At 40.2% G+C, this 24,245-nt stretch overlaps 1 protein-coding gene across 3 annotated transcripts in view; it reads left to right on the top strand.

The window, feature by feature from the left end:
* Positions 1-24,245, top strand: part of MYLK4 (myosin light chain kinase family member 4) — a 159,728-nt gene that overhangs the window by 119,255 nt on the left and 16,228 nt on the right. For all 3 annotated transcript variants that reach the window (XM_075585825.1, XM_075585826.1, XM_075585824.1), the window contains 6 exons: positions 691-998; positions 14,469-14,574; positions 16,515-16,608; positions 17,274-17,383; positions 20,113-20,254; positions 21,278-21,348. In XM_075585825.1, coding sequence (XP_075441940.1) covers positions 691-998; positions 14,469-14,574; positions 16,515-16,608; positions 17,274-17,383; positions 20,113-20,254; positions 21,278-21,348 — 831 coding nt within the window. The remainder of the gene's footprint in view (positions 1-690; positions 999-14,468; positions 14,575-16,514; positions 16,609-17,273; positions 17,384-20,112; positions 20,255-21,277; positions 21,349-24,245) is intronic.

Raw genomic sequence — 24,245 nt, 5'->3', positions numbered from 1 at the left:
ACATCACATGTATCCGGTGCTTATTGATGATCCAACTCATGAAATTGAAATGCATATACAAGTTTCTGGTGTGGCAATTACCAATATAAATAGGGGTAAAATAAAGATGATTGAAGTTCAGTTTGTCTTCAAAAAGTGGAAGGTTTCTGTCTTTTTGAAAATATCATAACCTGATTGCATCTGATTTTTCAGGTTGCATATCACTTTCACAATGTAGAATCAGCCATCACCAGGCAGTGAATTAACATCATCGGAATGTAAGCGCATTATCCCATGATATGAACATAAAAAAATAATGCTTTATTCAATGTCTGAGGATCAAGGTGTATCCTGTAAAGTAAAGTATGAGGTACACTATGCATTTTTATTTCCATAAGCAGTCAGTGCAGCTGTATCATGTACATAAAAGTACTTCTTGTTCATGGAACAAATAAAGGTGCAGTAAACTCTTCTGCAAACATACCTATAGGGAAAGCCAGAGACGTTCGTACCACAGTTAATCAGATATTAATCATATATTAATTAGTAACTACAATTGATGGCCTATTTTCGGGCCAGGGAAGCCTGAGCCCTTTCATTTGAATTGAGCTCAGAGCTTTCCCTTACACGAAGAAGCAACTTTAGATTCAATAGTTTCCTATGCCTTACTAACTTACAGAATATATTAATTTTGTATTTCATTGGTGACAGCGAAAAAGATACACAGGCATTGCCAGAAGAAGTTAAAGAGATACCAGCAGATTTGTCACAGAACGGGGAGATCTGCCACCATGAGCAAAGCTGGGGTAGCAAACGTCGAGGAACTGATGAAGACCATGTCAAGGATGACAGCAAAAAAAGCAGGGTAGACACGCAAGCCACAGAAGAGAACGTCACTGCTGGCGATGCTGAAGAAACAAGTCTGGCAATCCCTATTGAGGAACCACAGACAAGTGATTCCACTGAAGACGGTGATGAGCAACCTCCCCTAATACAAGAAGACACACGGATTGTACTTGGTAAGAGACCATTTGCATCAAGGGAAGTGGGAGTCCCACGTCCCCCCCTCCCCCAAATAGAAACAAACATTTCTGAGGCAGGAATGCGCCTAATTAATCCATTAATTACGCCCGCTGGTAGTTGGCTCTGCTTGCTGCGCTTTTAACATATTGTAATCTTTTTGTTGCCAGCGTTTACACCCTTAGTGCAGGGTATCGAAACCCGAGGAAACCATTTTTGGTAAGTCTCATGGTCTGATGACAGCAACAGATAATTCTGCAGCGATAAATGTTTTCACAATAAGGGTCACTTTTGGACGCCCAGTGGCAAGACATGAAAAGCACCACTAAAAAAATAGACGGCATCATGTGGCAAGCTAGACATTACTTGTTCCAGCTTTAAATTGCCTAATTTAAATTTATAATATTATTAGGAAATGTGAATTTTCCTATTTGTAACAATACCCTTGATTTTTTTAGGGGAACGTTATAAAAATAATTAAATATTGTCTTAATAAACAATTACCACAGTATTATAGCGGTAATATCCTTGTTGTTAGGAGATCACTCAGGTAAGTTCTAGTATATTTTAGTGCAGTAAGTGATAGTTTCTTGTATTTAGGTGATTATTCTACATGATCCGAAGCAGCCGATCAGGCTTTTTTCAGACGAAATTCCCTATTTACATCAATCAGTAACGGTTCGATCGTCCACTTCTTATCATATAGAATAAGCCCCTTAGACATTTAAAAACAAATATAACAATAACTACTGTATATAAAAAAATGTATGCCATAACAGCCTCTCTATTTCAATGCATTTGTTGTATTTATTGCATGGCAGTAACACATTTGTGGAAACTGTGCCAGTTGTGCCCTCAGCACTTTACAATACGCAATAACACATTAACTGAATAGGATTGCACAACAACTAATCAAAGATAATTGCTACAGACATGAATGAAAAACAAAATTGTGCTGGTAAACTCGCAATGTCAACATTGTAAAACAGGGCACCTCATTAATGCACATGAATAATATTCTAGTATTTTCCCGAAATTGCTAAAGCCATTGTTGCTCATCACCTTCCATATGAATGTTCGTAACAAACTATATTGGTTATGGGATATTAAGGAACATACAGTAACCTTAACCCCTTTGCTGCAAGTCGCCCTCTCTGGCAGTGAACTGGTTAATTTCAGGGAAGCGAAGAGTCTAATAGCAATATTTTAGGAGTCGAGGGTTTACAAGGCAAAAAAGCGGTAGTGGTGGTATCAGTTAGAAAAAGAGTGATAAAATCAATGAGATGACTACTAAGGCCCAGGCCCACATAGCTCCGTTAGTGACTTAATGAGGCATTCACTTAAATAAACATTACCTCTTGGGGATTTTTATTTTCTTTACTATATTTGAGGCCGGGAGTCTTCAGAGCAGAACCGCGTTGATTTCAGCTCTGGGACACCCTGCGCTTCGAGATAAGTACCTCGGAAGGGGCTACCAATAGCAGCCCCAACTGGGCATCCAATATGGTGGTATAAAGGTCCCATGGGCCAATAAGAGACGGTGATGTCATCCCTTGCGGCTTCCTATTAGCCCGCGTGACCTTTCCATAGCAGCGAGATACTGGCAGCCCTATTACATGTAAGCATCTGATGGAGCAGGGTTTTCCCAGAGCTGAAATTAATGCAGTTCAGCATCGGAGACCCACTGTTTGACACCTGGGGGGGAAATATATATTTTTCCAAAGGCATAGGTGATTTAAGCTAATGTATCTTTAAGTGGTAACAGGTATCTTCAAAGCTCACTAACGCAGCGTTACTGTAAGTGCTATTTTCAGCCATCACAGGCCCTTTTAAAAGAGGTATTCCCTATAACAATGATTTTACATGTTACTTAGGTCATACCGAAAGATGCCGCCATATCCCTCAGACCCTGAAGTATGGGTTTGCAGTCTCTTGCTCTCTCTCTCATATTTAAGGGTCTGAAGGAGCTAGCTCCACCTTTAATTAAGACAGGTGTAACGAGTCATGTTCAGGTAAGGTATGTAACTTAACATGACACTAAGCCTATGCTAATACAATAACTAATGCCCATTGTTTTCGCATGTAATTACCTCTGCGGATTGATGTTAACCTAAGGGAACACAACACCCGTTACTGATTTTGATAACTACATTATGAGCCCTGATTTAACTGAGATTTGTGGATCTGGGCCTAAAAGTATTTATTAGGGCCATTTAAAGAACTGGCCATACAATACAGCTTTACAGTAACCATGTATGACATTATTGCAATTTTACATTGTCTTTTTGTATTGGATTTTTTTTTCAAACGTTTTTATTAGGCATTATTAAGTTCACATACATTACATTACTTTTCTGGCCTAATATCATATCGTTTTCCTTGTTCTAAAGGTTGTAAGGGGGGGGGGGTGCCCCAAGGACCACATCATGGTCCACGAGGTATGAAGGAAGAAGAAAGAGGGAAAGAGACAAGGGGAAGGGGGGGGGGGGGGCAGGGAGGAGGCGGGAGAAGTGGGGGGGAGAGGGGGAGTCGTCCCTCTCTCCCCTCGTCCGGACGGGCCCTCACATCCACATCTCAGGGCTATCTCTGCGTTACTGTTTCTTAGGGGGGGATTTTTGGTTTGATTTAGCGAGTTAGCCAGGGCTCCCAAATTTTATAAAAACTTTCTGTCGAGCGCTTGAGGAAGGCCGTGAGTTTTTCCATTATCATGACCTCGTTGAGTCTTTTCTTCACCATTTGTTTTGTGGGGGGCGTTACCTTCTTCCATGAGGATGCAACTGAGCATCTTGCTGCTGTGAGAATGAAGGAGATTAATCTCCATACTGGGCGATCTATTTCCTCTATCGGTCTGCCCAGTAAGAAGGTCAGTGGATCAATGGGAATTGTGAGGCCCGTGACCTCTTTTATTAAGTCTTGTATTATAAGCCAATATTTCTGAATCTCTGGACATTGCCACCAGATGTGGGCCATGTCCCCTCTATGTCCACAGCCTCTCCAACATAAATCCGAGGCCAGAGGGTAGATTTGTTTTAATCTCACTGGGGTAAGATACCAGCGATACATTATTTTATAAATATTTTCCTTCCCTGTGGTACATATGGAAGTTCCTGAGGCCGAGTCCCATATTTCTTCCCAGTCCTCTCTGTCAATAACCATGTTCAATTCCGCTGCCCATTTGAGCATATAATCGTGCGCGGTGGGGTTTGCTGGATTCTCCATTCCTGCATAAATTTGTGTTATTAGACCTTTTTGATGTGACCCTTCTTGGCACAGTTTCTCAACTTTTGTGAGAGGGGGAAATTTCAACGTTGGGGACAGTTTTTGTAGAAAGTGCCGAATTTGAAGAAATTTGAATGTTTCTATTTGGGGCGCGTTGAGTTTGGTGCATAATTCTTGGAAACTCAGGAACTTTCCATCGCTAAGCAGATCTGCGATCGCTCTGACCCCAGTGATTTGAATAGGTCGAATTGTTTAGTTTCACAACCTGGAAGGAATTTAGGATGATTGAATATTGGGGTAAGTTGTGAGCTGGTGGAGGAGAGCTGGAATTTAGTTTTAGCTTTCAGCCATATTTCCCATGTATGTCTCATCGCTCCCAGTTCAAAGTTAGGCGCCATATCAGTTCCTCTATCCCCACACCACAGGTAAGCTGGCAGAGAAGGCGTTCTGGAGTATTGAGATTCAATTGCTAGCCAACATAGCTGGTCTGGATCTGACATACAAAAAAAAGAGTGGTGTGAATAGCGCTAAAAGACTAAAGTGAAATAACATAAAGGATAATACAACAATTACACAATAGAAAAGGTGTATAATCATACACCCTAACCAATAATCTATAGGGCAAGGCTGCCAAGTAAAACTAACCCAAAGCACAGTTAGTGCAAGAACAAAAAACAACAATACAAACCGGCGCCTTAGAGTCCAATATAAGAACAAATATGGAGTCCAAGAATTGCGACAATGTCCAATAGAGGAGAGTCCAATATTTGACTTCAGGCTCCACAGCAGGGATTAACATGTGTGAAGCAAAGGAGAGAAGAAGAAAAAATCATAGTGCAACAATGTAAAAAGCAAACATATGTAAAAATGTAGGACATCCTTTAGCCACAACGTAGACTTAATTATGTGATAGGAATACTTATTTTATCAACACTCCAAACATAAACTGTATATAACTGACTGTATACCACTGCGGACTAATATTTCATACATTCACTATGAACAGTCCCATTATTTTATTGTTCATCTGTAGTATCTTTAAACATAACCACAGGGAAATACTGTTTCTTTGTAATTCTCCTGTGTCCCTTGCTTAATGAATCAGACTGAAGTATTTTGATGCGAGCCTGGGGCTGACTGGATTAGCAAAATTTGAAGACAATTTTTTGTTTATCTAAGAACAAAAAGCTGAACATTTAGACCTGGCAAAACATTTGAAATGTATATATATATTTTTAAAGCTTAATGGATTTTCACACAAAACCTGAAACACTTAAAGTGCTGATCCCCCTTTAGCAGAGAACTGCTTTTTTAATTATTACCATTTTAAAAACATTAAACCTCAAATAGCCCAGCGCATATGCAGTACATTTCTGTACTGATCTGCACATCTTGAATTATTCAATAGTTGGGTTGCAATTACTATTAGAGCAATGGCATGTAGTCCATTTTACTAGTTTCCTTTGGTTCTGAATTGTAAAAATACATTTCAGACCCTGTCCTCCTTGTAAGAAATATCTAATCAGCTACCTGTTCTCTGATGACAGACACATCTTAGGTGTTTCCATGTAATAATTACGGAACTCCCATAGTTTTTCCATGATACATCTTGAATCAAAACCAGTCTTTTCTTAAATATCCACTAAGGTTTATATTAATCAATTTCATGTCTTTTGAAGCAAAATGATGTATGGATTAGACAAACAATGAGTAAGTGAAACCTTTGTTTTATTAAGGGGGATAATTAGAATCAGGTGTTTAAATAATTAGGTAGATCTTCAGGTGTGAGTTTGGGAGGCCCCAACCTATAGAAAGATCAGAAATTTTGTGAGTTTCATCTTCACCATACAGGTGTGTGGAAACACGTCATGTCATGATCAAAATAAATCTTTAAGGACCTCAGAAAAGCAGTTATTGATGCTCATCAGTCTAGAAAGGTTTACAAGACTATTTCTAAGGGTTTGGTGCTTCACCAATTCACTGCTGGACAATGGAAAAAGTTCAAGACCACAGTCCAGGCAGTGGTCATACTAACATAATCTCTCCAAGAACAAACATGCAAATCATCCAGGAATTCACAAAGAACCCCAGTGTAACATCCATGGATCTGCCAGCTACTCTTGCCTTGGCTAATGTGAGTGTTCATGACTCAACTATCAAAAAAAATACTGAACAAAAATGGTGTTCAGGGAAGGATAGCCAGGAGAAAACCATTGCTCTCTAAAAAGAATATTGCTGCCCATCTGAAGTTCGCCAAAGAGCACATAGATGAACCAGAAGACTTCTGGAACAATGTTCTCGGAAAGACGCGTCAAAGGTAGTACTTTTTGGGCTCAATGAGAAACGTTATCTTTTGCGAAAACCAAAACTGCGTTTGAACAGAAGATCCTCATCCCAACTGTCAAGCATGGTGGTGGGAGTATGATGGTTTGGGGCTGCTTTTCTGCCTCAGGACCTGGACGGCTTGTTATTATTGTCACAACCATGAATTCTGCATTATATCAGTAGTTTCTAGAGGAAAATGTCAGGTCTTCCGTCCGTGAGCTGAAGCTGAAGCAAAAGTAGGTCATGCAGCAAGACAATGATCCTAAACATTCAAATAGATCTAGAAAAGAATGGCTGCAGAAGAAGGAGTTCCACGTTTTAGAATGGACTAGTCAAAGTCTGGACCTAAACCCATCGAAATGTTGTGGCAGGACCTGAAGTGAGCTGTCCATGCAAGGAAGCCCTCAAACGGGCGTGGGGAGTGGTGGGGGGTGGGCACAGGTGAGTACCATCACAAATAGTAGTCCTGATCCAGAACCGCACAGCTACTGTAGGCACTTTGAGAGGCTTTACTGGAACCATCCATAGGATGAATCTCCTTATCCAGGGTGCCGTCCGTATCAAATTAGAGCTGTGGGATTTATTCACTCTGTCCTGCTGTATATCTCTGTGTAGAGACAGCCCAGTGCTGGTATCCGCAATCCGCTGTATGCAGGAAGAGCTGGATCTCAGGACTCCACTAGGCTGTGACATCACCACAAGGGCTACGTCCCAATGCATTTCTTCATCAACGTGACTTCGTCAGGGGAATAGCTGGACGGTGGCTAGGAAGGATTATATAGGCTCAATTCCAATAAAGAACCAGCTGTACTTCCTGGATGATAGATAATGAGCACAGAAGCACATAAGTGCAAAACGGATAGGAAGGGAAGGAATGGAATGCAGGGAATTAAATAATTGATTTAAGATAGATACATAAAAGCACATCAGGTATGAGAAATATATATATGGAGTCCTGAGATCCAGCATACAGCCGACCGCGAATACCAGCACTGGGCTGTCTCTACACAGAGATATACAGCAGGACAGAGTGAATTGCTCCCACAGCTCTAATTTGATATGTACAACACCCTGGATAAGGAGATTCACCTTATTGATGGTACCAGTAAAGCCTCTCAAAGTGTCTACTGTAGCTGTGCGGTTCTGGATGGGGACTACCATTTGGAGATGATACTTACCCGTGCCCCCCTCTCTCCTCCCCTCCCCCTCTCCCGTTTTTCCCCACAGAGATAATTTCTCTCACATTCCCAATTTTAGTGGCTGTTGGACTCTCTAATACTCATTGGTGCCAGGATCCCTATCATTGTCATGGAACATCAAGGCCCAAGATATGTATTAATCTGCTAAGATAATTTATCTCTACATGCGCTATTTCTAGCTACACTTGTGGTGTGCTATTTTAGATTCTTCTATTTTGATATTAAATGTCTGCACAGATTTATGCTATGTGGTATGCGCCTCTTTTTTTCTTTTTTCAACATGAACCCCTTTCTTACCTGCGCCCTCTGACACTACACAGCTATATTCTCTGCACTAAATCACACCCCTACAAATCATCCTCACGCATACGCATTCTCTTTCTATCCATGCTTCTCCTCCTTGCTTCTGGGGATATCTCTCCCAATCCTGGTCCCTGCCTTATTCCTACATGCGCTCGTCCTCGCCTGTCAAATACTACCTCTACTCCTTCATGTGTCAACCCCTCCAACCTCATACCCATCCCCTGCGACCTTCCCTCCTCTCTCCCTTTCTCCTGTGCCCTTTGGAATACTTGCTCCCTTTCTAACAAGATCCTCTCCGTGCATGACTTCTTTCTCTCTCACTCTCTGCTCCTATTTGCTATAACTGAGACCTGGTTCACTCAGTCTGACTCTGCTCTGAAAGCTGCCCTCTCTTATGATTGTCTTTCTTTCTCCCACACTCCGCGGCCTGATGGCAGGGGTGGAGGCGTGGGCCTCCTGCTCTCCTTTCTCTGCTGTACCGTACCCTTCCAACTCCTCCCTCTCTTGCTTATCCCTCCTTTGAGGCTCACACTATCCAGATCTTCTCTCCTCTCCTTGTCCAAGTGGCGGTCATCTATTGCCCACCTACCTCTACTCATCCCCCTTCTGCCTTTCTCTTTCATTGAATCATGGTTCTCTTTCTTTCTCTCCTCAGACTCCCCTGTTCTTCTCCTTGGGGACTTCAACTGCCACATTGATAATCCCTCTCTCCCTTGGGCTTCCCGCTTACTCTCTCTAACCTCTTCTTCTGGCCTTCAACAGTAGACTGCAGCCAGCACCCACAAGGATGGCCACTACCTAGACCTTGTTTTCACTAAAAACTTTTCTCTCTCCGATTTATCCATTTCCCCTTTTCCTCTCTCTGACCATCACCTCATCTCATTCTCTTTCTCTCTCGCTTCTCCCTTTCTCCACCTCCATCTACCCCTTGCTTCTGCAGAAACCTGCGCTCTATTATCCTACCAGCCTTTGATTCCACTTTACGCTCCTCCCTGTAATCTCTCAGTTCTGCTACAGACCCTGAGAACCTGGTCAGGTACTTCAACTCTGCCTTATCCTCCTCTCTTGATCTACATGCCCCGCTTTCTCTCTGCCGTCCTCTGTCACGATCGTGCTCGCCACAAACCGGGACCGGGCCGCGGGGCTGAGGTGGGGATATGAAAACACAGACCTTAGACCACGAAGCCGGTTCAGGGTTGCGCAGTCCATAGTCAAACATAGCCAGGTCAGGGTTGGAGAACGTAGAATAACCAGGAGACAAGCCGGCAGCGGAGACGGCAAAGAACAAGAAGTAACACCGGGGCTACCGAGCAGGGAGGCCTTGGAAGCAGGAGGTCAGGTGGGGGAAACACAGGCAAGAAAGCCAAGCAGGCTAAACACGGGAGTCTGTGACAAGCACAGTAGCTTGCAACAAGGATTGCAAAGTCTATGTCCAGCAACTTCCTGGGGGCGGGGCAGTATCTAAATAGCTCAGGAGGCCAATCAGGCAAGAGCTGCACAGGAGGCAGCAGGAGGCAGGTGATTGCAGAAGCAGGGAAAAGTTTGTCTGGAACCTGCAAAGCTCCAGAGGATGGATTCCAGCCAAACCCAGGAGCAGATTCCTCACATCCTCTTCTAACCCCAGACCCTGGCTAAATTCCCACACGCGCATGCTGCATTCCTCCACTCATTCCTCTGAATGCCTCTGGAGGAAATCTCACACTCTTGCAGACTTCCTTCACTACAAATGTATTCTATCCTGTTTCAACTCTGCCCTCTCTCAAGCTAAACAATCCTACTTTTCTTCACTAATCAACACGCAGAAGTCTAACCCACGTCGACTCTTCTCTGTCTTTGACTCTCTACTCAAACCACCCTCAGCTGTCTCTTCTTCCATCTCACCTCAGGTCTTTGCTGACTATTTTAAGGAAAAGGTGGAATCCATACGTCAGAACATCCCCTCTGTTTCCTCCTCCCATCCTACACCATTTCCTAACTCTCCTCCTGCCTTCCTTGACTCTTTTTCCACTGTCTCAGAGGAGGATGTGTCACTGTTGATCTCCTCTTCTCCCTTTACCACTTGCCCTCTTGACCTCATTCCCTCCTATCTCCAAAACCTTTTGCTCCTACTATAATCCCTATGCTCACACACATTTTTAACTCCTCCCTCTACTCTGGTACCTTTCCATCCTCCTTCAAGCATGCAACAGTTATACCATTACTCAAAAACAGCAAGCTTGACCCTACCTGTCTTTCTAGCTTTCGACCTGTCTCCCTCCTGCCTTTTGCTTTTAAATTCCTTGAATGTCTTGTATTCTCTCGCTTGCTCCATTTTCTCAACACCTATTCTCTCCTAGACCCTCTACAATCTGGCTTCCACACTGCTCACTCAACTGAAACAGCCATCACTAAAATAACTAATGACGTCCACGCTGCCAAAGATAGAGGTCATTACAATCTACTCATATTACTCGACCTCTCTGCAGCATTTGACACAGTGGACCACCCTCTTCTCCTTCACATTCTCCATACTCTTGGTATTCGGAACAAAGCTCTATCCTGGATCTCCTCTTACCTCTCCCATCGTACTTTCAGTGTCTCTAATGCTAACACATCCTCTTCCTCTATCGATCTCTCTGTGTGGTACCCCAGGGCTCTGTCTAGTACCTCTTCTCTTTTCTCTGTACACACTCTCTCTAGGTGACCTAATCACATCTCTTGGGTTTAAATATCACCTCTATGCTGATGACACACAAATTTACTTTTCAACCCCCGACCTTACACCTGCTGTACAAACCAAAGTTTCTGAAATTTCTCTGCAATATCATCCTGGATGGCCCTCCACCACCTTAAACTTAACATGGCAAATACAGAGATACTCATACTTCCTCCAAAACCTGGCCGTACTACCTCCTTCCACATTACTGTTAGAACTACGATCATTCACCCAGTAGCCTAAGCACACTCCTTTGTGGTCACACTCGACTCCTCTCTCACATTCTCCTCTCACATTCAAAACGTTTCTAAAAGCTGTTGCTTTTCCTCCGCAATATCACAAAGATTTGCCCTTTCCTCTGTTTCTCGACTGCTACAACTCTGACTCAGGCCCTCATTCTCTCCCGTCTTTATTACTGTAACCTCCTGTTGTCCGGCCTTCCTGCCTCTCACCTGTCTCCCCTACAATCTATCCTAAATGCTGCTGCCAGAATCACTCTACTCTTTCCTAGATCTGTCTCAGCATCTCCCCTCCTGAAATCCCTCTCCTGGCTTCCGATCAAATCCCGCATCTCGCACTTAATTCTCCTCCTCACTTTTAAAGTTTTACACTCTTCTGCCCCTCCTTACATCTCAGCCCTAATTTCTCGCTATGCACACTCTCGACTCTTGCGTTCTTCTCAAGGATGTCTTCTCTCTAACCCTTTGTATCTAAAGCCCTCTCCCGCCTTACGCCTTTCTCACTGACTGCCCCGCACCTCTGGAATGCCCTTCCCCTCAGTACCCGACTAGCACCCTCTCTATCCACCGTTAAGACCCACCTTAAGACACACTTGCTTAAAGAAGCATATGAGTTGCGCCGTGGCTAACACTATATGCATGATACATCAAGCTTGGCCCCCTGCAGACACACTTACCAGAATTCCCTCCTACTGGTTCTGTACATTCCTCCTACATACCAATTAGATTGTAAGCTCCTCGGAGCAGGGACTCCTCTTCCTAAATGTTACATTTATGTCTGAAGCACCTATTCCCATGACCTGTTATTTATATTATTTGTTATTTATATGATTGTCACGTATTACTACTGTGAAGCACTTTGTACATTAATGGCACATATAAATAAAGACATACTGTACTGTACATACAATAGATTCCTGTGGATGTGGTTCATCCTCTCAGAAGCTTCAGAAAAGTCACGGCACTTTACATCCTTTCTACTCATTTCTTAATTTATAGATTTTATTATGGACATTTTCAATTATCACTGTACTGCACAGTTTATGAATGTTTGTCACATCTAAATTGCTACTTTCACTAGTTAATTTAAAGTTTTTTTATTTTTATGTTTATATCTTTGTTCACATTATAACACCATTGATATTCCTCACGTCACATTTCACTTTTATTTACGTCATTTATTTACGCCATATCACTTTTTTTAGTCACCATTGGTATTCCTTAGCAAGCGCTAACTTATTTTGTTTCTATATATATATATGTATTTCTATTTTTGTAACCCAAGTGCCTGGAAATTCTTCAATGAGGCCTTCATCCAGCAGTGGATCGGAAAGTGCCGAAGATGATGTGTATATACAGTATGCATAGAAGACTAGTACAATTATATTTGAATTATATTAATGGCTGGGAAATAGGATTTATATAAAATGAATAACGTGTAAAATATACATGGTATATATCAGGGCTCCACAACTAGTTCTCCTAAGGGCCCAGAGCTGAAAACATTTAGGCGTAGAACAGCCCCAAGCTGTTTGTAATGTACTGTTCAATACATTTAAAGACTTGCCAATTATTCTATTTCAACACTGCAAGCATTTATAAATCTTTACCACGTATATTTTCTTTACCTAAACCTTCAATTGTGTTTGTGTCAATTTTTTAACTCGGTTCCTAAACAACTAGTTTCAAATGAATAAAATCAGAGAGTCCAGGATCCACATCATGGCCCTTTGCGGGTCACCAGTTAATGAGCCCTGGGGTACAGTATAAATTATACATGGTATTCATGTTATCTAAATCCTATTGCTTAACACGGGTTTCTTATGCCCAAAACGGTGTCAAATCGTATTCAATAATATTTTTGACCCATTTCAATACTTCCATTCACTTGGAAGTTACAATATTGTTAGAATGTAATATACGGTACATTTCTCTCAAATTATGTACAGTATACTTCCTGTACAATCGTTCATACTGTTTGGTGATGTGCAAAATTGCAGCGGAAATTCGCAAACCAGGCAAAATTTGGCATTTCTATTGCAAAAATAAAATTCACAAAATGACAATGTTCGGCAGCATTTTTTTTTTTGCAAAGTATTGTATTAAGTCGATGTGCAGGTTACTTGACCCTAAATTCAAGTCACATGTGTTGAAATTTTGGCAAAAAATTTGCAACATTTGAATTTGAACAAAAAGTTTTCCCAAACACAACATTTTGAAAAAGAAAAAGATTTATGCAACCTATAAATAATTTGTTTCTTCTATGATTAAAAAAAAATGAGAATATGAGAATTGATTAAAAAAAAAAAAATACTACGTCAGGGTAACATTATTGGTCTTTATTGTACATGCTACAACAATATAGATGTAGTCTTTTATGTCTTCTACTACCCATAATCCTGCCCCCTTAAATGTTATCATTAAGTCACAAATCATATTACATAAGAATATATTTGACAGCATGTTTGGCCATATTTCCGAACCATGCTAAGCCATAAGGGAACCCATCGCCCATTGAAGTGAATGACTTGAGTCAATCACATGAATGGGGTGAAGGAACCTCAATATGGTCTACAGTAGCACACATACAGTAGCATTTCTAAGACTTGCATTTATCTTGCTCCTGGCAAATGTGGGATTTACTATCGAAATGTCCTTTACCTCCTTTAAATGCCAAGAACACATGGTAGAGGAAGCTGCTCTGGCACTGGTACTGAGCATCTCTATTATTGCCAGTGTCCAACGCACATGACAGTGGAAGAAGCCGTTTTGAGGCTGGTCTCTCACTGAGTTTGCTGCAGCCCTCACAACCTATAGTTAGGAGTAATGCTTGGATGACTTGGGTGGCCCATCAATCTACAGTATATCATGACTTACTTGTCACTTTAGACAGCCTGTAAAGATGAATACAAATTTAAAGGTAAGATAAATAAAAAAAACTCAATAAAAATAAATTGTAGCTTTGTTATTATTTAGGAATACCCAGAGTTGCATAATGACGGTAAGGTACTCCATTGATCCATTCATTTAATTAGGCGCCAGAGCTTACCTGATGGTGAGAGAATTCATTGCCGTGATAGTTTTCTGTTCTGTTTAAATGATTCTGGTCTTTCATATTTGCCATGCCAGCAAATGTAATCTGCTTTTATGAATTTGATCTTTTAAGTGTGTCTAATAAATCAATGTATTGATATAAATGACTAATAAGCACTTGATACTGATGGGTTTGTCTAAACATTTTGCCACGTCACAGTGCATAGCATTTCTCTGCTGAAAAATCAATCTGACAGACAGCAGCAATTACTAATGCTTTGACTGTAATGTAAATAAATGTGATTATGTACTGAAAATTAAAACAGTTCAAATGTACACTAGCATCCAGTTTAAGTGTTTAAACAGAATGATCTTTACATGAACACAGGTGTTGAAAGAGTTCACCACTTGCTTCTTATTTAGCTGTAATCAACATTTTGTTTTGAATCCCTACAGATGTCACCCCACCACCTCCTGCCCCATTCGATCATCGCATCGTCTCAGCTAAACATGCTCAGATAAATAGTTTTTATACTGTGGAAAAGACTCAGGTTGTTGGACGGTAAGTAATATCTATCAGAAATGACATCACTATACTCTACAGTACCTACTAAATACTCATCTCACCTTAAAGCAGCAAAACGTGAAAAATCCTATGTTTTTTTAAAATAAATTTGTTCTGTAGTGTTAAATAATACGTTCTGCTGTGTTTATTTTTTATTTTATTTTAACTCCTAATGCCTTTTGTAAATTTTTTTATGTAGTGTTCATTGTTTGGTTGCTACAGCAACCATTAAGAAAGTCATATTCACTTCCTCTTGAAACAGGCTCGGACACACACCTTTTTGAGCTCTGCCTTTTGGCAACAAAGTATCACAAACAGATCTGTTACTGTGTTGCAAACAGCAGACTGTCTATTACTGTGAAAGCTGTAACAATTATCTGTTACATTTAGTAATATAATGTTATATATCAGCTGCAGCATTTCACAGACTTAGCACAATGTTACAAGGTGGCCATTTCGTTAGGCACACAATCAGGATTTTTACAGATTCATAACAGTAGCACCAAACGATTACTAGCTTAGGTAAGAGTGTAGAATTATACATTGTCACGTTGTACATATAAAACTAATACAAAATAAATTAAAAAGTGGGAATGTAGTATTGCTGCTTTAACTAACTTGTATTACCTTCTATATTCTATACGGTGGAGGGTTTTGTGTCACCTTTTTCACCCACCATAACTTATCTAATGTGTGGTAAAACCTACCCAGCTTCAAAATTGCAAAGCCGGGACAACCAGCCTCACACGGATGAGACCCACAAGGTCAAAACAGCTGTCTGTGAGTTGGTTTACTGGCTTTGCATCTTAACTCAGGCTGTGCTTAAAAGTTGTGTAATGCAGCGAGCATAAGCTTATAAGGGTTCCATGTCAAAATGGATTTGAGGCAAAAGGTGACACTGTGTGCTCATTTGCATGTATGTCCCAGAATTCCTTGCCGCAGTGAAAGCACTGTATGCTGGGGATTATGTTGAAAGGCAGGGTTGCAGACCTGTCTAAGATATGTGAATGTGCTCACAAGCGATATTTTTATTTGTTATATGCTATACGGTGGAGGGTTGTTTGTCACCTTTTTCACCCACCATAACTTATCTAATGTGTGGTATATCATAGACACTCATAACATATTAAATATAGAAAAATCCTTCGTTTCCAACTGGGTGCGTAGGGCCAGGATCACCATCCAGCCCCAAATGATATGCTGTATACCTGTAGCAACAAAAAGAAAACCTGCAGCACTCACTATGGTACAGTATGTATCAAAAAGATATAATTTTATGCCATCTAGCAATAGAAAAACTAAAATATGGGCGACGTTTCAGCTTGAGAAATGACCGTCAGATCTGAAACATTGCCCATATTGTAGCTTATGTATTGCTAGATGGAATAAAATGATATTTTTGATACCATACCATAGTGAGTGCTGCAGGTTTTCTTAATTGTTGCTATATATATATATATATATATACTTTTTTTTTATATATATATTTTATATATATTACGATATAAATGAATGTAATGATTACAATAATACTATGAAAAGCAGCATTAATTACACAGTTGTGTTCCTCTCCTTCACGACTTTATACTCCTGTGCGTTAGTTTATTTCTGATGTTTTCTTACCTCTCAGCTGTAATCTATTGTTATACCCCTGATCAAGTCTTGCTTTGTTTCCTACATACCTATATTTTGCTCTGAAGTATTTTTGTATTATTTCCCCCTTTCTTTAAATCTCTCTATTTCTTTATGTTTAAAAATCGATTTGTAAACCACTATACTTTACCATTTGGTTTACTTTGTCAGATGCCCAACACCCTGGCTTTTTTAATTTTTTTGCCGTTTTTCCATGCCCGTCTTCATTATAAAATGACTCATGTCATCGCTTGGAAAATATATTAATATTACAATGCAACTGGTTTTCCTTTCATTCTTTTCAGCGGACGATTTGGTCAAGTGCACCGATGCATAGAGAAAACATCAGGTCTAACGCTGGCAGCAAAAATTATTAAAGTCAAAATTCATAAAGAAAAGGTTAGTACAGTATAGTCTCCTCCACAGAGTTCCCTTTTTAATTGTTAAACAATGCTTTAGACGCACAGTATACAGTATGCTTCTCTCCAATGACCAGCTATTCTCAGTCCTCATCAAGACCATACGTTTCACAGATAGTAGGATGACACACTTTCTGATGGTTGGAAGCGATCAACATTACATTATAATAGCAAATGATAAACTGTGATGATTTTAGCTCTTTAACACCTGCTGCATTACTGGGTCATCATAGTCGACTTTGTAGTAATAGCGGTGGAACACATACTGTAGCCAATATTTGGTACTCTTGCAATGTCATTTATTATGCACATATACTGAAGAACAAACAAAAGTGCAGGGCAAACTGCCTACACTGTACCCCAATACAAATATAGATTCACAGTGTCTGATATTAGTCCGTTTCAGAGATGGTGGCCCATATTAACTAAGCGGTGCTGATCGAAACCCATAAAACACAATTTGATGTCGGAAGAAACATTATGAACCATTCACTTGAATGTGTCTTCTGCAGCCGGAAGATGTCTGATAGAATGGCGCCACTTAGAAAATCTAGGCCAAAGTGTCATTGAAAGTATACTGTTTGCAGAAGTGATGTTCCCGCCCACAGAGTTGAAGAACTTCAAGAAAATTATCTTTATTTGCAGGAGGAAGTAAAAAATGAGATACAAGTCATGAATCAGCTTAACCATGTTAACCTTATCCAGCTGTATGATGCCTTTGAGTCCAGAAATGATATTGTGCTTGTCATGGAATAGTAGGTGCATTTCTTTTTCCTACTGTAAGTTTTTCCTGGCAAGGGGATATTTCAGAAAAACAAAATGTACTATTTTAATCAGGAGATTTATGACTAGGGTGTGATATTAATAAAGGTTTGGTTTTGAATAGATACATTTGTTGGTTCAATCCCAGCCTATCCCAGTTATACTATCTCTGCAATCTCCCCTTTATGATCTGCATGTATGCCTCTGAAGTATGACTGTAAAGAGCTTTGGTAAACAAAGGCAATACAGTTCGCTTATATGAACCATAAGGTCCATAGGATCTGAAGCACAGCACTCCAAGTTTCGGGGGTTCTTCCTTTTGCAAGTACTTGCAATGGAAAACAAAGATGGCTGTGGGGTCATGTATTTGGCCCTCAGAGTGAGGCAGACCCCAGTGGCAATATTGCTTATTTGGGAAACAAATTCTTGTAAAGGAATTTCAAAAGGAAATATCTCAAGAATCAAGCAGTCCCATAGCTGGGAGTACCACGGTTTCCAGCTTTGGGGAACCCGTCGCTTCAAATAAGATAAAGATATATACATGTAAATAAAGACAAGCGGCACGGCTTGCTGCTTTAAGATTTTTTTTATAATACTTTTTACCATTAAAGAACTGGGTCACAAAAAGTATTGTACTACTGACATTAAGTTAGGCTACTGACTTTGTTTATTAGTACATTACAACATATTTCTTTGCACAGCATTTGTAAAGGGGCCATTATATATTACTGTCTTTCCACCCACTGCTTAACTATACAGTTGCAACTGAATCTATTCAAAGAGTGTGTGACATACAGTACCACCTGGCGGTGAATTATGTGCCAGGCACCATGAACTGACGTGTGCAGCTCCTTTACTAACAGCTGTTAAAAATTCCACAGCAAGCTAATTCGACATTACAACAGTCAACTAATCCCAATCAAATACTTAGGGACAACTAGTAGATCTATTTGCTGGCTGCACAGGAGGACTTTATTATAAGTAGCAACTAATCTGCTAACTTCTAAAATTCTTTCTTGCTCTAAAACATCCAAGAGAGTAGTGGAGAAAAAAAGAATCTGCAAATTACACATACACAGTACCTCATTTCCCCAGGGCTTAGTCTGAAGAAGCTAAATATTGAAGCAGAAATTGAGAGTACTGAGCCTATTAACCTTAGACACTGCTTGATCTCAGGCTTATATTCCTTAATTAAGGACCCCGTGTGTATATCCAGACTATTTGTTAATTTCTTTAGTGGATTCTACCCGCTCTGTTTTTTTGTTTTCTTCACACAATTTTGTATTGGTATTTTAGTTTACCTACAGTACATCAGTGTGTGAATGTGGGGGGTGGGTACAGGAAAGAAGGGGGGTAGAGGGTTTTGGCTGTAGTACAGCAGTGTAGCAGCACAGTTTAGAGGTTACAGATCATCAACAAAAGCAATGACATAGTGTTAGATCCAGAACCATGGGTTCCCTCCAGAAGTCCATGGGTTCCCTCCAGAAGTCCATCTTGTTCTTGTCTGTGTGAGCCAACCCCATTTGATCAGTATGGCAAGAATTTTCAGGGACAGAGCAGGGGTACCCCTTATGGTGTTATAAATTGACCGAGGTTGTCAGGTTCTTGGCATTTGGAGCAAAAGTCTCTAAGGATACTTTTTAGCCTTTCCATTTGTAGGTTAATCCAGATCTGGTTTTTAATTCCCGTAAATGTGGGAAGTACGGGTTTAATCCAGTCTGTGGCTATGGCACACCTTGTTGCCATCAGTATATTCTGGATTCGTTTATTAGAATGTCGATCTAGTTCCTGGGAGGGTTTGTTTAATAATCAGGACCTCATCCACTCTGTATTAATGTAGTTCTGTCCACATTTCTGTATCTATTTTGCAGCTTTAGAGCATGCCCCCAAGTTCATTGAGTAGTCCCTGATTCATTGACACAGCCAAGCACAAGTCCACTTTACCACAAATTTTCTGTGTAGACATTGTTACTGTAAGTTGCGCTGTGTCTAATACATTTGAATTTATTTTTTTGCAACTTTGCAGTTTTCATCCCCAACCCAGCTATAACTGAGTGTTTTCCCTTTTATCAATATACTTTTATATTCCAGCTTTTTTTTTTTTAATTCTTACCATATTTCTTTAATTGTATGGGGAAAGGGAGACAGAGACAAATGAAGGCCACACATGAGGAACCAGAGAGACACGTAAACAAACAGTGGAGACAGAATGACTTTTGATTGACTTTCTAAACTAAAATCATGCCAATTCATTTTGTGTTACACTCATCATGAATCACATTAAACCAATGAATGAATTGTTCCAATGACCTTTTTTCTTGTTAAGTGGTACAGTATACTACTGCTCTGTATTGCAAATTATTATTATTATTATATTTTATTTGTATGGCACCAACATATTCTGCAGTGCAGTACAATGTGGGAGAAAAGACAATAACATATATGCATAAAATATATTTAAAGAAAAACTGAGAAGGATGTCCCTGTCCCAATGAGCTTACAATCTAGAAGTGTGGGAGAGAAAACACAAGGAATAATGCGTGGGACTTTCTTAACAAGGATGTGGCTATCAACATCAGGGCTCTGGGTATATATATATATATATATATATATATATATATATATATATATATATATATATATCATTTATTTGGGTAATTAAGCAATACTGTGTGTAATATTGTGATTTTCATGCTAACAAATATTTTTTCTCTCTCAACAGTGTGGATGGAGGGGAACTGTTTGACAGGATCATTGATGAAAACAGTAATCTGTCAGAAGTGGATACAATCCTATTCATTAAGCAGATCTGTGAAGGGATCCAGTACATGCATCAAATGTACATTATACATTTAGACCTTAAGGTATGGCCCCTTTCAAAACAAAATATTTATAATAATATACCTACACAAAGAATGTGGATATACATATCACTTACCATTTAATACTAAAACTGTCTCTTCATAAGATTCAATAGTGATTGCATACAATATGTCTTATTTGTCAGCTACAAATTATCTTTGCTTTGGTCAAATCTTCCGTCTCAAATGATATTTACACTTTGTTGCAGCTCCAGATATGAGATATTTTTCCAATAGATTGGAAGACAGGATATAGTAATGATATATGTTTATGTTTAAAAGGAAAATAAGTGTGTAGTTATGGAGTAAGGCCCATGTAACTAACTGGGGCCATGTCAGGACACTCTTCAGCATTGCCGGCCTTATGGCCCATTCAAGCCTATGTGCTGTTTGTTGGGTGTCTTCCAGGGCCATCATTTGTCTTATGACATAGCACCGCTTAGTTAACATGGCCCAATGGGCTTTGATTGTGGTCGTTCTGCATTAACTTGAAAATCAACCAGAAATCATAAATAAAATATGGCATTGCTAATATTGTGGATGCTCCTTCTGGACTTTATAATAGTTATAGCATTAAGCAGTCTCCTAATATTCATGCCCCTGCTATTAATGTGTCTGGCTCTTGTCTCAGAAGGTAAGGGCCCAGTGCCAGCTTAATATGGCCTCCACAAGAATCATGTAGCCTTGTATCGCAAGCAAAGATACTCTATAACACACCTTTCAGCACCATTAAGTTACCGTATGGCCCATTCAAGTATGTCTTCTAGCATCGAAAGTTATCTTATGAAATAGCACCACTGAGTATATATTAACCGCCATGTCCTGAAGTAATAAGAATTAGATTCATAAGTGCGGGTCAACGCTGCATTGCTCCTGAGTCTTTCTCGCCAATGGCAATAGCACAGGATAAACTGGCAGTGGTTCATAATATTTAATTTTTATAAGTAAATACTATATGCTTATAATCTCAATGTTAACTACTGACAAGTGTGAGTTTTGAATTTGTTTTTTTCATTTTTCTTGCAGCCAGAGAACATCATGTGTGTTAGTCGAGCAGCGAATCAGATCAAAATTATTGATTTTGGACTGGCTCGAAGGTATGTCTTCTCCTAGTCTCACACCAATACTTAGTGACGGGAAGAGCAGATCTGTTGCTGCATACAAAATATATATATTTTACATTGTTTGGTTAATATAACTTGTTGGTCCAGTCTGTGCGTTTAGCACACAAGCAATTGCAGCCCCAATAACACACGAGATTTCAGGATGTTCAGCGACAAGCCAGGGAATGTCATGGCAAGAAAAACGCATGCAGCTGAAGTGTCATTCATAGTTTAGCACTGTTCGTGTTAACATTCCTTAACCCTTCAGTGCAAGAGGTTCTTGCCACCTCCATGGCACAGAACCTAGAGCACAGGGCAATAACGTGCTCATGTGAATGACCAAATTCTTCTTCCGGTGATGTAAACGGAGGAGCAGTGTCCTCCCCTTCCTTTTAGTTTGTGATTGGTGCTGATTGCAAACTCCCCCTAAAAAATGAGCAAAACACAATGACAAACAGCAAAAGGGGCTTCCGCGTGCTGCCATTCCTGACATTTTTGTACATATATAAGGTACTGAAGGGGCTATGGCAGCTATCTCCCCTGCTCAGTTATTCTTTTTGTTTACATGATAGGAACCACGTTATTTTCAGCTCTGAAGACAAGAGACAGAGGGAGCAGCACTATTTAGCAATAATACCCATTGATATACAGGTGCGCAGATGAGTATTCTAAAACTTGCCTTAAACTTGCCTTGGAAAATCTGGGGCTATCACCAACAAGATCCAGGTACATGCTGGGTACATGCTGCAAACATTTCAGTGACATTTCTGCAGAGACGAATGGCCCATCGGATTAACAAAGCAGGGGTCCCTGGCAGTCCCATTCAGTTTGAATAGGATGGCCAGGGACCCCCGTTGTTAATCCGATGGGCCATTAGTCTGTCTGCAGAAATGTCACTGAAATGTTGTAGCTAGTACCCAGCATGTACCCAGGATGTACCCAGGATGTACCTGGGTCTTGTTGGTGATTGCCTCAGATTTGTTTTAGAATACTCGTCGGCACTACAGTATATACCTTCAAAAAACTCCTCTATACAACACGTGGAGAGATACCTGTGAACACACCTGAGATATGTACATGGGGAAAAAAAGCTAATTTGAATATACAAATTAGCTCGCTCCCTCCCTCCCCCAGGTTTCTCCCTCTGCCTTCTCTTTTTCTCTCTCAATCTATCCCCCACCCACACCCTCTGTCTCTGTCTACACTTCTCCCCTTCTTCCCCAAAGAAAAAGCCCTATTTTTGGTGCAAATTTTGGCGAAACAGAAATCATTTTGGCAAAATTCATCACAAGAAAACAAGTGAAAATATCACACATTGTTCACAGAGTGTTGCAAAAATGTTGCACATCTCTACCCGTGACCCTCAGTTCCCGACATGCTGGTGAAGTTACTGGTGTACATGCCCCTCCAGGGGAAATAAAATGACAATTGAAATCTCTTGTGCCAATGGGCCAATAGGAAGCCACAATGTCATTGCAGGATCCTATTGTACGGCCTTTTAAACCCTCTTTAGAAACCAGGAAGTGATACTGGTAACTTCACTGGTAAGTTATTTGCTTATGGTTGCCAGGTGTCCAGTATTGAACTGGACTGTCCTGTTTTTGGACACTGTCCAGTTAAAAGTTAGAGGTAATACTGGACATGTATGTGTGTACCGGTATTAACTCTCTGGACATAGTGACCTGACCAGCTTTAGGGGGCAGCGGATTTCCCCTGAGCAGGAAGAAATCAGGGCTGTTGCTATGGGGCTGGGCAGCTTCCTCCATCCTGATTGGCTGCTGCTAGGTAATGCATCCAATCAGTGGGAGGTGTCAGAAGCCTGGGGGTGAAGCCAAGGACAGGAGGAAACAGCATGGACCGGAGAGAGGTGAGTGTCTCGGGCACGTCAAACCTTTCACTAATGTGTTATATTTTCAGAGAAGCCACCTGGTAACGCTATTTGCAAACTTGGGGAACCCCAGAGCTAAAATGAATGCAGTCCAGCTCCAGAAGATCCCCATTTTCCCATTTTGTAAAAAAGGGGGGATTAGGTAGCGTGGATTTCTCCTTTAAAGACCATTTTTTTAATTTTCTGCTATGTATTCTGAACAGCTGAGGCATTTAGCCAAAAATACAATGCAGTAAATTCAAAAATATTTTTCAAAGAAGACAGACGGCTCCTTGTTTCCTGCCATGACTTGGCTATCCTGAATCCCCCTGCTTGTTTCTGGCCATCCTGAAGTACTCAAATTAATCCAACATTCCAGGTACCTGTTACATTTGTAAATTGCCATTGTTCACTTTGGAGAAAAAAAAATATCATTATTATTATATTCAGATTCCAGGCCTACAATTCTCATTTTTCATCTTCTTCCTTTGCTGTCAGAATGATATTATTTAATAAATGAAGAACACAGTTTTAAATCTTGACATTTTAAACTCCGGCTGTATTATAATGCACGGGTAACATTACTGGTGTTGACTTCCTTAGTTTGGCTGGCATGTTAGAATACCATGCAATATGTTGTGATGGTGTTGTGTCCAAATACCACTTCCATACAAATTCCTAGATGCTCCACATCTTCCTCAAGCTACTTACATGTTACATTCAATTGAACTACTAGCACCGTACCTGAAATGGTTATGTTTTAAAATGTGAAACTCCAACAATGTAATAAACATTAAAATGCTTAATAATAAAACACTTTAATGTACATCTTGATGATAAAATCTGCTCAGTTTTATTGTGTACTAACCTCCTTGCTGTTTATTTTCTGTTATTCTATTATTGATTATTGCTCGTCTTTGTTAGAAATGCTATATATAACCACTAGATTGACAAAGACTTCAATACAGTTTGATAGCTATTAATCGTTGTCCGTTTCATTTTTTTTTTTTTGTAATTGATGTTT

This window comes from Ascaphus truei, chromosome 2 (genome assembly GCF_040206685.1).
Source record: "Ascaphus truei isolate aAscTru1 chromosome 2, aAscTru1.hap1, whole genome shotgun sequence".
Lineage (NCBI taxonomy): Eukaryota > Metazoa > Chordata > Amphibia > Anura > Ascaphidae > Ascaphus > Ascaphus truei.
Note: the sequence above shows the minus strand (reverse complement) of the source record. Positions and strands in the feature narration are given on the sequence as shown.